Source organism: Olea europaea, unplaced genomic scaffold, assembly GCF_002742605.1.
Source record: "Olea europaea var. sylvestris unplaced genomic scaffold, O_europaea_v1 scaffold1607, whole genome shotgun sequence".
Classification (NCBI taxonomy): domain Eukaryota; kingdom Viridiplantae; phylum Streptophyta; class Magnoliopsida; order Lamiales; family Oleaceae; genus Olea; species Olea europaea.
Window position 1 is genome coordinate 158,114 of NW_019233703.1, and position 14,108 is coordinate 172,221.

The 14,108-nt window shown below is 35.3% G+C and overlaps 1 protein-coding gene and 1 pseudogene across 1 annotated transcript; one reads left to right on the forward strand and one right to left on the reverse strand.

Annotated features, from left to right (window-relative positions):
* The first annotated feature begins 930 nt into the window (after window positions 1-930).
* Window positions 931-2,935, forward strand: LOC111377124 (annotated as a pseudogene).
* An 8,773-nt stretch (window positions 2,936-11,708) lies between these two features.
* On the reverse strand, window positions 11,709-14,102 carry LOC111377120 (cellulose synthase A catalytic subunit 7 [UDP-forming]-like). Its single transcript, XM_023000179.1, has 6 exons — window positions 14,087-14,102; window positions 13,722-13,934; window positions 13,362-13,572; window positions 13,073-13,269; window positions 12,532-12,885; window positions 11,709-12,452 (listed from the first exon to the last, which is right to left on the reverse strand). The coding sequence occupies exons 1-6, from the start codon at window positions 14,096-14,098 to the stop codon at window positions 11,871-11,873; spliced, it is 1,569 nt and encodes a 522-aa protein (XP_022855947.1). The 5' UTR covers window positions 14,099-14,102; the 3' UTR covers window positions 11,709-11,870.
* Window positions 14,103-14,108: the final 6 nt, after the last annotated feature.

Below are 14,108 nucleotides of genomic sequence, written 5' to 3' on the forward strand. Positions count from 1 at the left end.
ATCCAGGGGCCTCAAATTATCTAATTTACAGAGGAAGCTCCAGCCCACAAAATCTGGCAAAAACTGAAAACCTAAAAAAAATATTTTCTTTTCTTCTCCTGGGCGCCGCTCGAAGCAATGGCGCTGACAGGCGCTGCAGTGCGCTACTAAAAACAGCAGTGCACGCTGCAGTGCCGGCAGAACTGCTGCGGCCGGCCAGATTCAAAATAATTTATTATTATTATTATAAACCGAAATCTGAATCAAATTGTGCCATTTAACATCCATAATCCAAAATTTCTCAAACCTCAATTATCTTTAATCCAAATTATGAAAGATAATAACGAAAAATATACCAAATAGTTTTCAAATTCAACAAAGCTAAATTCAAAGCTGGCAAATATGAAAACTTCATAAAATATTGCAAGAACCAAACAAATCATTCGATTCTTAATGATTCAACACGAAAAGGCTCTGATACTACTTGTAGGATAATTTAATGCTTTCAATCATCGGATCTTTCATGTTAAATCATCAAGAAATACAAAAATTAAACGGAAGCATACCTGAACCTGACATGGTTAATGCAATAATGAATTTCGTGGTATAGTCTTCCAAATCTACATGCAATCTCTTTTTTCTCTCTGTGATGGGATGCAGTAGAGAATGAAAAATAAGTACGTGTGATCTGGGGACCATAACCATATTTATATAGCAACGCCCTTTGACCTAATTCGGCCCATCATAGAATTAGGACTTGGGCCCGGTCTCTACACATAATTAAACCCACACTTTAATTGGATACATTAAAGTTAAATACCGAAGCCTTATTAGATCACTTTAATTGGGCTTAACCGAATTCGATAGCCTTTAATTTAACACACAATTATTCACACATATAAGCACATCTACTGATTAAAAAAAATCCTTATAGGATCGGCTTTGGTGGACATGTTTATGAATTCTTCGTGGATTGAAAATGCATATAAGGTGTTTGGTGGAATATCTGATCCAGATACGGTTCTTTGGAACACAGTGATATATGGGTTGGTGAAAAACTGTAGTTTTGATGAGGCCATTCGGGTTTTCCTTAACATGGTTAATAGGACAATGCGGTTTGATTCTACTACATTAGCTGTGGTTCTTTCAGCTATAGCTGAGTTGCAGGAAATGAGTTTTGGAATGATGGTTCAGTCTTTGGCTATAAAGGTTGGCTGCCATTTTCATGAGCATGTGCTTACATTTTGATTTCTTTATATTCAAAATGTGGGGACACTTTGATTGCTCCAATTTTATTTGAGTTAATTGGGAAATCAGATTTGATTGCCTACTATGCAATGATTTTTGGTTATTCTTGTAATAATTAAACGGAGTTATCAATCCAGCTATTCAAAGAAATTTTTTTTTTTTTTGGTGGGAGATAGTTAACTCAAGTGCTATGGATGCTTTAATCCCAATGTTCCATCCGTTTGGTCACTTGGATCTTACAAGTTTAATTCATGGTTTTTGTGTAAAGTACAGTGTCATTTATATTTCTTTTGTTTATACTACATTGACTACAGTTTATTTTGAATGAGATAGAATCTAGGAGGAAGCTTTTTGATGAATCAGCAGATAAAAGTTTGGCATTATGGAATGCCATGATATCTGGATATGCCCAAAATAGCCAAACAGAAATGGCAATATCACTTTTTCGTGAAATACAGAATCTTGATATTCATTTAAATCTTGTCATAATTACCAGTATTCTATCTACATGTTCTTAACTTGGTGCTTTAAATTTGGGAAAATAAATCCATGACTTGATTAAGATGGAGAGTTTCGAGTCCAAAATCTTTGGGGCCACTGGTCTCATTGACATGTACACAAGGTGTGGGAGCATTGAGGAGGCGAAAAGATTATTTGAATTGATGAGGGAAAATGATGCAGTGACTTGGAATGCTATGATTTCTGGGTATGGCCTTTATGGACATGGACACCAAGCATTACTTCTGTTTGATGAGATAGTATGTTATGGAAATAAATCCATGACTTGATTAAGATGGAGAGTTTCCAGTCAAACATCTTTGGGGCCACTTCTTTCATTGACATGTACACAAGGTGTGGGAGCATTGAGGAGTGAAAAGATTATTTGAAGTGATGAGGGAAAAGAATGCAATAACTTGGAATGCTATGATTTCTATATGGCCTTTATGGACATGGACATCAAGCATTACTTCTGTTTGATGAGATGTTATGTTATGGAGTTCTCCCAACAGGGGTTACTTTCCTTTCCATTTTGTATGCTTGTAGTCACGCTAGCTTGGTGGCAGAAGGTGAGAAAATTTTCCATTCAATGGTCCATGACCACGGCTTTAAGCCCAGTCCTGAGCACTATGCCTACATGGTGGACATACTTGACCGAGCTGGAAAATTGCAAAACGCCCTGGAATTTATAAATGGGATGCCTATTAAGCCAGGTCCTGTGGAATAGGGTGCACTACTGGGCGCTTGCATGATTTATAAGGATTCTAACTTAGCTCATTTGGCATCTGATAAGTTGTTTCAACTGGACCCTAAAAATGTAGGATACTATGTTCTACTGTCAAACATATACTTAACTAATCATAATTACTCCCGAGCTACTTTAGTGCGTTAAGTTGTTAAAAAATTCGGCAAAGACCCCTGGTTGTATTTTGATTGAGGTCAAGGGACACCGTCATGTCTTTTTGTCCAGTGATTGGTCCCACCTAGAATCAAAATCAATTTATGCAATTCTTGAAAAGTTAATGGAGAAAATTAGGGATGCTGGATACCAGAGGGAGACCATCACATCATGGCATGATGTTGAGGAAGAAGAGAAGGACTAATGGTGAAATTTCATAGCAAGAAGCTGGCCATTGTGAATCTTAGTAAGGGACAACCAGTAGAGGTGTTGAATGCTAGGGACCAGGTAGACGAGAACCTACGAGGGTAAGGCATGAGGAATATGATAGTGATATGGATGATTATGAGGTTAATGATGTTGATTTGGGACGAACAAGGAATAGAGGTGATAGGATAGAAAGACGGGACATGAATAATGTTGGAGATGAGGTAGATGACAACTTGGGAAATATAAAAATGGTGATACCGCAATTTAAGGGGAGAAGTGATCCGGAGGCGCTCTCGAATGGAAGAGTAAGGTTGAATTGATTTTTTGAGTGTCATAACTATTTGGAAGAGAAAAATGTGAAATTAGAGGTTCTCGAATTTATTGACTATGCAATATTTTGGTGGGATCAAGTGGTTACCTCATAGCGTAGGCATGGAGGGAGACCAATTAGCACTTTGGATGAGTTGAAGACGTTAATGAGGAAAACGGTCTGTTCCTAATCACTATTATAGGAAAATTCATCAGAGGTTGCAAAGCTTGTATCAAGGGCCAAAGAGCATAGATGATTACCATAAGGAGATGGAGATGCTTATGATTAGGGTGAATGTGGTAGAGGATTGGGAAGTTACTATGGCACGATTCTTGAATGGGTTAAATGGTGAAATTGCTAATGCCGTTGAATTGCAACACTATGTAGAGTTAGAGGATATGTCACACGTTGCCATGAAGGTAAAGAGACAACTGAAGATGAAGGGGACAACTAGGCAACCATTAGATACTTTAGGTTCTAATTCATCTTGGAAGCCAATGTAGGAAAATAACAAAGGTGATAGGGATGTACCTGGAATGATTGGCCAAAGGGAAAAGATGAAGGTGCTAGCAAAACAATACCAAAATCGAAGTCACAACCATTAAGGAGTAGAGACATCAAGTGCTTTAGGTGCTTAGGGTCGGAACACATCTCTTTGTAATGTCCAAATAAAAGGGCAATGGTGTTGTGGGATAATGGAGAGGTGGTGAGCGAAAGAAAAGGTGACTATGACAACATGTCGGCCTTGGAGGAGGTTCGTGATGGAGAAAAAATTGAAGGAGCTGTAGGGGATTTACTTGTCACAAGGGGAGCTCTTACACTCACATCAAGGCAAATGACTTGGAGTTACAGTGAGAGAACATCTTCCATACTCGATGCCACGTCAATAATACGGTATGTAGAGTAATTATTGATAGTGGTAGTTGCACAAACATCGCTAGTATAGGACTTGTAGAGAAGTTAAATCTAACATTGTTGAAGCATCCTAGGCCATATAAATTACAATGGTTAAATGAAAATGGAGAAGTTAGGGTTAACAGAAGTAAATATATCAATTGGTAGTTACCGAATGAAGTAATGTGTGATGTGGTACCGATGCAAGTGGGGCATATTTTATTGGGGAGACCATGGCAATATGATAGGAAGGCTATGCATGATGGGAATAAAAATTGCTACAGTTTCGTCAAGGATGGGAGGTATATCACTCTTGTACCACTAACATTGGCGCAAGTCCATAAGGACCAAACTAAATTAAGGAATGACGAAGAGAGAGAGAGTAAGTGAGTTAGAAAAAAAGAGAGAAATGTATGAGCAAGAAAAAAAACAGAGAGAACTGTGAGATAGTAAGTAAGAGAAAAAATTGTGAGGTGGCTATTAGAGAGAAAAAGATAGAGGAGTCACAAGAGAGAAAAGAAAGAGAGTCTTTCGAGAAAAAAAATCACGAGTAAATTTCTTTGTAAAAGAGAGTGAGTTGAGGAGGGCAATAATTGAGAAGAGAGAGATGTTTAAATTGTTGTATAAGGAAACACTCCTCAATTTTGAGAAAGCTAACACCCTTTCCTTAGTTTGGTTAAAATTATTTTACAGGAATTCCAAAAATGTATTCCCGGAGGACCTATCGAGTGGATTGCCACCCATTCAGTAAATTGAACATCAAATTAACTTCATAGCTATAGCAGTTATTTCGAATTTGCCAGCTTATCGGAGTAATCCTGAGGAGACTAATGAGCTTTAGCGGCGAGTGGAGGAATTGATGGGAAAGGGCTACATTCGGGAAAGCTTGAGTTCGTGTGCCATTTCAGTGTTGTTAGTGCCAAAGAAAGATGGGACCTAGCGAATGTGTGTGGATTGCAAATCCATTAACAATATCACGGTAAAGTATCGTCACTCAATCCCTAGGTTAGATAATATGTTAGATGAATTGTATGGTACTTGTATTTTTAGTAAAATAGATCTTAAAAGTGGGTACTATCAAATTTGTATGCAGGAAGGTGATGAATGGAAAACGGCATTTAAAATTAAATATGATTTAAATGAATGGTTAGTTATGCCTTTTTGACTTAAAAATACATCGAGCACTTTTATACGCTTAATAAACCATGTTTTACGTGCTTTCATTGAAAATTTTCTTGTAGTATATTTTGATGACATTCTAATCTATAGCAAAAATCTCGATGAGCATGTGGAACATTTACGTTGTGTGCTCGTAGTATTAAGAAAGGAAAATTTGTTTACTAACTTTAAAAAATGTACATTTTGCATGAAAAAAGTGGTATTTCTAGGGTTTGTGTAGTTAGTGTAATGTGGTCGAAGTGGACGATGAGAAAATTAAAGCTATTAAAGATTGGCCTATACCTAAAAGCATAACTGACGTTAGGAGCTTCCATGGAATGGATAGTTTTTATATGAGATTTGTAAAAGATTTTAGCACAATCATTACATCACTTACAGAGGTCATCAAGAAACATATGTGTTTTCAATTGGGGTGATGAATGGGAATATGCATTTAAAACAATTAAGGATAAATTATGTAAGGCACCTGTTTTAACGTTACTTGATTTTAACAAAACTTTCAAGATTGAGTGTGATGCATCAGGGATAGGTATTAGAGCAGTTTTAATGCAGGACAAAAGACCGATAGCCTATTTCAATGAGTATTCACTTGTTTGGGTGTTGGAGACTTGGCAGCATTATTTATGATCGAAGGAATTTGTTATTCACACCGATCACGAGTCATTGAAGCATTTGAGGGGTCAAGGAAAGTTAAACAAGAGACATGCCAGATGGATAAAGTTTATTGAGACATTTCCATACCTCATCAAGTACAAGCAAGGCAAAGAAAACATAGTGGTAGATGTGTTATCTCGGAGGTATACGTTACTAACTTTTCTTGGTTCTAAATTGTTTGGTTTTTAAAACATTAAGGAATTGTATGAAAACGATGTAGATTTTTCTGAAATATATAAATCGTGTGATAAGAGGGCTATTGATAAATTCTTTAAACACGAGGGTTATTCATTTCGGGAAAATAAATAGTGTGTACCTAATTGTTCAATACGAAAGTTATTGGTGAGAGAGGTTCATAGTGGTGGACTTATGGGGCACTTTGGGATACAAAAGACCTTAGAGATTTTAGGTGAGCATTTCTATTGGTTTAAGATGAAAAGTGATGTTGAGAGAGTTTTGTAGTCGATGCATAACTTGCAAACGTGCCAAGTCCAGAGTTTTACCTCAAGGACTATACACACTGTTACCTATGCCTAGTGAACCTTAGGTTGATATCTTAATAGATTTTATTTTACGTTTATCTAGAACTAAGATAGGACGTCATGCAATTTTTGTGGTGGTAGACAAGTTTAGTAAAATGACGCACTTTATACCATGTCATAAAACCGACGATGCCATAAATATAGCCGACTTGTTCTTTAAGGAAGTTGGGGTTCCAGAAAGTATAGCGTCGAATAGAGATATGAAATTTTAAGTCACTTTTGGCGAGTTTTGTGGGGGTAATTAAGCACAAAATTATTATTTTCTACGACTTCTCACCCACAAACTGAGGGGTAAACTGAAATAGTCAATAGGATGATGATTCAATTGCTGTGTATTACCATCAACAAGAACTTGAAAAATTGGGAAGATTGTTTACTTTCATTGAATTTGCTTATAATCGTGCTACTTATTCTACCACTTCGTTTACTCCTTTTGAAATTGTTTATGGTTTTAATCCGCTAACACAGTTGGATTTAATTTCGTTACCTATGAATGAACATGGTAGTTTAGATGGCAAAAAGAAAGCAAAATTGATGAAATCGCTTCATGAAAAATCAAGTTGCTAATCGAGAACAAAAACAAGCTTGTTGCGTCACAGACAAACAAGGGGAGAAATCACGTAACATTCGAACCAGGTGATTGGGTTTGGGTGCACTTCAAAAAGGAGCGTTTTCCTGAGCAATGAAAGTCAAAGTTGCAATCTCAAGGAGACGCTCCATTTCAAATCACTGAAAAGATCAATGACAATACTTACAAACTAAATCTTCCAGGTGAGTATAATCTTTCAGCAATATTTAATGTGTCTGATCTCTCTCTCTCTCTCTCTCTCCCTCTCTCTATAATGCAAGTGCAAATTTGAGGACGGATTCTTTTGAAGAGTGAGGGGATGATGTGATCTTAGAGTCAAGCCCAATAAAGACGAGCCCTGAACGAGACCCGTTGATAATCGAAGACGGACCGATGACGAGATCGAGGGTAAAGTGGGTGAAACAAGCGATGGAATTACTTTTTCAATCCATAATCAATGAAACATCGCTCGTGGCACAAAATGGGATAACTTCTATGTGGGTGTCAAGAGTCGAAACAAATTGGAGCAACTTGATTCAAGCTTTGGATTAAAATGGGCATAACTCTCAGTTCGGGTGTCCGATTTTCGTCCATGAGTACAATTCAAAATCATCATGAAATTTTGCACATGAAAAGTTGATGTTGAAATTTAATACTATGTGGTCGAATAGTATAAAAGGCATGTGACCACATAGACCATTTTTTAGACCAATTTGAAGGATTTAAATAAACTATGCGACTGCATTGGATTATACTAATTTCATGCAAAAAATTTCCTTTTTCTCAATTTTTCATATTTTGCTAGATCTTATTTTTATTCCATGTCTTTGTAATCTTGGATGAATAATGCACGATTTTACTAGATTTTTTTAGAATTTTACAACTAGTATAAATATAAGAATTCTTTTTCATTGTATTCATGCATTAGAAGACATTATTATTGAGTGAATTAAATTGCAAGGCATATTCATTTCTTCCATTCGTCATTGAATAACTTGAACTTATCAAGAATCACAGTTCTTATGACGTTCTACAATTCGGATGTAGGTCTTGGATTGTATAATCAAGGGGTCCTTCAAGCAACATTCTTACTGGGTTTGTTGGTTCACTAATTTGGGGTTCAAACTCTAAACCTCTAACTAGGCTTTTTTGGGTTTTTGTAACAATCTCGTTGTGGGTTTCGTAGTCAATGCTGCTGCATGGTTCGCATCACTATTGCCCCTGAATATGGCACCAAAGCAATCATAAATTATTTTGTTAACACATTAATTACGTAACTTATTTGTAATTATAATTTGGCATTCTCTACCATCGTCCCCACCTTTTGATTTTCCATTTTTCTCTTCTTTTTATGGACGAATATGGTTCATTAAAGACAGAGATTTACAAACTTAAGTACCGAACATTCAAATGTTAATTTTAATTTATTTGGGCGCAATGATGCCAATCCTATCATCTTTGTCTTGAGCATAGAAAGTGAATAAAAAAAATCCACACATTTAAGGCACGTTTGATTCATGTTTCAATTTTCAGTTTAGAATTTAATTCTAGTTTTCTATTTTGATGGTCTATTTTAATTAGGGTTGGGCGCAGTTGATTTGGTTTGGTTCTCATTAGAACGAACCGGACTCCAAAATTTTTGAGTATTTAATAACTAGAATCGTTGGATCCAAAATTTAATTATCGAACCGTTTGGTTTCAGTTCTATGATTAATATTTTTAATATTTATGAAGTTACAAAAATTCAACTAATGTTATGTTCAATCTTAACTCTTACAAAATAATGTAGTCTAATTTTATGTATTTTTTGTGTCTCTCTTTGCTGAATTCTTCATAGATTTAAATGTTAAATTCGTAGGAAAAGAAAGATAGCAAGCTTACAATAATTAAGAGACACGCTATCGACCTTCAATTCGATTTCTTTAAAACGGTAGAAACGACACTATGGTATAATAACAAATTTGGGTAAAACTTAGGCCAATTTGATTGAATTGAGTTTAGATTGAAAATTAGAAATAAGAAAATAATATTTTTGGGTTTGAAATAAATTAACTAGTTAACAAATTTATTTAGAAAAAATAAAATAAAATAATTTGACTTATTTAAAATAAATAAATTAAAAAAATTAGAGTGATTCGATCTTCGATTCTTGATCTAAAATCAAGAACACAAGTGAACTCTTCAGTTCTCGATTTAGATATCTGTTCGAGTATTTAATTTAAGAAGAACTGCTCGATTCGATCGATTTAAGGTCGAGAGTTTTGCTCAGCCCTAATTTAAATATTATTAAAAACATGTTTAGTTTGACATTCTGAAAAATTGTTTTCCAAAATTTGAAAAAATAAATAAAGTAGGAGATACGTTTGATTCGAAATTATTTTACGACATTTTATCACATAAAATTTGATTAAGTAAATAAAATAATTTTATATTAATATATTATCGAGTAATATGTACATGGCCCACCATATGAAACCTAGTCCAAATGGTGTTATGATATATGGGCAACTTCCAATTGTATCCCCACCTTGAGATGTGAACACGTATTGTTCCAAACAAAAGCCATGCATTTTTTACTTCAATTATGCTAGGTGGACAGGGACTATTGATCAAACGCTAACAGGGATTTGAAATTTTGGTAACTGGACATTATTTAAATCATTAAAAAATGCATAAAGCCATCAAATGCAAATGGAGGGAAATTAATAAAACAAATGCTGGAGGGAAATTAATAAAATAAAGGCTGCTTTCTCTCTCCACCCACTTTCCCCATTGTTATGCTAGTGTTTATTAATTTCCATCTATTTGCATTTGGTGGCTTTATACATTATTTAATGAATTAAATAATGTCCAGTAACTAAAATTTCAAATCCCTGTTAGCATTCTGTCAATAGCCCATGTCCGCCTAGCTTAATTGTTTTCGATCTGGTTTTTTATCATGAGTCTATAATAATATTTGTTTGTCTGATAATGGTAAGACTTTGGGTGCAGTGTTTTAAGTTTAAATATTAGCTGGTAAATCTATACTAAGTCTATTGCAAGGAGTTGTGAGTCCATTGCAAGGATTCATGCAGTGTTGGTTGTGATATCCTTGTAGATCAATAACCAAATAAGCGTCTGATTTGGTTTATTCATTCTAGTTGTACACTCTCTTTTGAAGGTTTCTTGCATAGTGACGTGCTTACCTTTGAGTCCCCAGATTAGGTTGATTTTTTACTGAACTAGGTAAACAATCTCCCATGTTTGATTATTTTACTATTGTTAGTGGGTTTTGGGTCAAAATACCCAACAAATATGGTATCAGAGCTAGTTCTTGAGGCGCTTGGGTAAAAATCTTGGTTATGAAGATAATCAATTTTTTGGGGTAGTTAAAGATTTGTAAGGATCCCGGTTTCTTTTCGAAGTTTTTTGTTTATTTTTATTTTTATTTATTTTTATTTATTTATTATTATTATTTTTATTTTTGTACTCTGTTCAGATCTGTAAAGATTTGAACATATGGGTTAAGGTTTCCAACATTTCTTTGAAGTGTGAAGGTAAAGGGATTTGGTTTTTCTTTCTTGGCCGATTTTTGGGCAATACCTGGCAAGAGAAATGGTGCTTTTCTAAATTTAGTTGCTCTATTGTTCAACAATGCTTGGTGAGATTGTTTTTTAAACTTTTTTGGATAATCCTGGTTTACATATAAACTTTCTCATAGAACTATAGATTAATTGATGTAAATTGAGTACCATGTATTACAAATGAATCTGATATAGGAGCATGTAAAGGATTTATAATTCAGAACCTCTTATACTCGTTCTGTAATCTTGTATTAACAACACTGTGATTGCTAGGTTTACGGGTTTGACTGCGCAAGTTAAAGTATTGATTTCATTCTGTAATCAGCCTTTCTTTAAAGTCTGTAAGGAACATTTTTCTGCACTTGAGTGTTCACACCTTGAAAGATCACTCATGTCCACTTGGAGTAGCCACCTTTTATAGAACCAGTGCTGGATTTGAAGGTCGAATTGTCACAGTTCAATGGAAAGAGGGAATACTTGATTTGGAAGCAGAAAATGAGGGTCATACTAGTCCAACAAAGAGTTGCTAAAGGCCTAGATGATCCAAATGCATATCCTGCTGAACTTAAAGTCAAGCCTGATGAAATTCTAGATATAAATGAAATTGCCTATAGTTTAATTATCTTGCATTTATATGATAATATTGTAAGACAAATAGAATATTCCAAAACTACTAGATTGTTAATTTTAATTCAAGACTATTAATTTAGTATTTCATGATTGATTTTGCATTCTTATTGAACTGTTTGATTGCTTGATCACCAATTAGACAGTAAGTTGCTTGTTGTAGTATATGAATACTCACAATAAGTTTAGAACGCGGCAAAATCAATAATGGACAATAGGTATTAGGAATAATATCTATGGCATGTGCAATCATATGTGATAAATCCTGTGAATCAATGCATTTTTTTCATATTAATTCAGACTAGAATAGGATCGGGTCGTGTTAAATATAGGTTTAATATATTTTGAAAAAGAATATTAAATAAAGTGGATTATCGATAATCTTGCATACACAAATTTACTAAATTATGAATTAAGAGTTGAATTAAACTGCAATAGGAGGATTCACGATTCCAATAATGCATATATTCGATAAATATTTTATTTGCTTCCTTAGTTTAAGATTAGTATAGAAAACATACAAATCACAAATATTTTGATATTATATTACTTCAAATTTAATAAAAACTACTGAACTAAATATTAAACCTTATTCAACATGGGAACGACGAAAAGTTGGACAAACATCAGATCCTCATAACTAAAAAACACATTGTATATTTGTAGAGTGTGGCTTCTAAGATGAAGTCTGAGAAATGTATCAGCAATTGTCACCACATTGCTTGGTATCTGGCCCCTTAGTTTTTAATATGAATGGGTCAATCCGGATCCATAACAAGGAGAAGATAGAAGCCAAAAGTACTGACCATATAACAACAATAGTAGGTGGCCTATTCTGCTTACCCATGAGACCTTTCAAGAATGGATAGAGATGTATAATCACCCAAAAGGCAAAGAAGAGCTTCCCAAACAGGGGACCCCATGAATTGTATCCATTGTTTGTTGCATCAGAGATTCCAGCCACAACACCAACCAAGTTTATGATTAAAATAGTTGTTGGAGGGATTAGGAGGGTTGTCCACTTGAAAGCATATAGCTCTCCAAATTCCTCATCATCCGTTGCCTTTGATGTGACTGTGAAGTTTGTTTCTATTCCAGCCAAAACCTTGAGAAGACCTTGAATTACGGCAAACAGGTGAGCGGACACACCACCAATCACCCAAAATTGTTCATTTCTCCACCATTCCTCAATACTAACTCCACTCCACCTTAGCTCTAGGATGCCAGTTGTGAAAATAGAGAGAAAGAGAGCAATGAAAAAGAGACTTGCAAAGGTGCTTATCTGAATCAGGCGAAAATGGAGACTGAAGTTTAGAAAATTAAAGTAAATAAGGCTAAACGGGAATAAAGATCATTTTTACCTCTGGCAATATGAACTTTCCAGTGAGCAAGCAGATGGCAGGGAGGGTACAATATGCGAGAAGAGGTAGGGAGGTAAATGGATAGACAGTTGTATTAATATACGCAAATCGCTCAAGCCACTTGAGTTTTCCGTCTTTGTAGCCATACCAAACAGGGTTGTGACGACTGAAAAATATTTCAACAGAACCAAGAGCCCAACGCAGCACCTGATTAAGACGATCTGATAGATTAATTGGAGCAGATCCCTTGAAGGCAGCCCTTTTGGGCATACAGTAAATGGACCTCCAACCACGACAATGCATCTTGAATCCTGTTAGGATATCTTCCGTGATAGAACCATAAATCCAACCCAACTGCATGTTTATGAGTTGCCAAAAGGAGACACAAGTAATGAGAGTTATAAATATTAAATATTATGATAGACAATAAGATATTAAGACCTAATGCAGGTCAAACATGCCATCAATCATTCTATAGAAAGGGGTTATGTGAATATTTATGCATTCCCCTTTCTCGAGTAAGCAGATATTTTGAACGTACCTCAGAACCCCACTCTGTCTTATCTTCATAGCCACAACTGATGACATGAATGGCTTCTTTGAGAAGGGCCGCTGGGCTTGAGGAAGGTGGAACTCCACCTTCAACCATTAATGTTGAAGTCACAAAAATTGGAGACTGTCCAAATTTTTTTTCAAAGTTCATCTGAGACATCAAGAGCTCTTTGTTATCATCAAATCCTGAGCCAGACAATGTGAAATATATGAATTTCTAAACCTGGCAAAAAATCAATTAGTATTTTATTGACTATTGTAAAGGCAATGACTGAAACCTGTAGTGTTTGCATCGCCATTAACACCATCCTTAGAATACTTAGGAAGCTTTTTGCGGTGTCCAAAGCATGGGAAACAATCACAGCTTACCATCTTTGGGCGCTTAGGATCCACTGGAGGTTCATAGCCATATAAAGCTTGTCTTCTAAAGACACATCCTCCGCCAACATAGACAGGGCCTTGAATTCCATCTAAACCTTTCATGTTGATCTATGCAAGAGAGAAATGAAAACATAGGTGGATTATTTAATACAATGGAAAAGATTCTGGGCCACTAAGCATTTCCTTCTGTTCATAGCCTCTCTGTTATTATGGAATTCTATAGTTTCTTTGTGGCAATTTTTTTGGTAGGTACTTACATCAAAGAAGACTGTGTTTCTGTTAGCATATCTATCGTGCCTGTCTATTCCATCGAATCTCTGGGGGAACTGAACATAGCAAACCTTCTTTCCAACTTTTGGATCCATCAAGAAACACATTGCTTCTCTTATAGCCTTGCTGTTGTTTAAGTAATGGTCACAATCCAAGTTTAGCATGAATGGAGCATTGGTAAGAATACCAGAGATACGAACCTGCAAAATTTGGTAAAAAAATAATATTATATCTCATTTAGGAGTATGACCTCTGTTATTAATGCGTTTTAACAAACTGATGAAATGAAAGAAAAAAATTTGCTCGAGGTTGTTACTGATCAACAGCCAATGAACGATATTATGATCTTTACCAGGGCATTCATTGCACCGGCT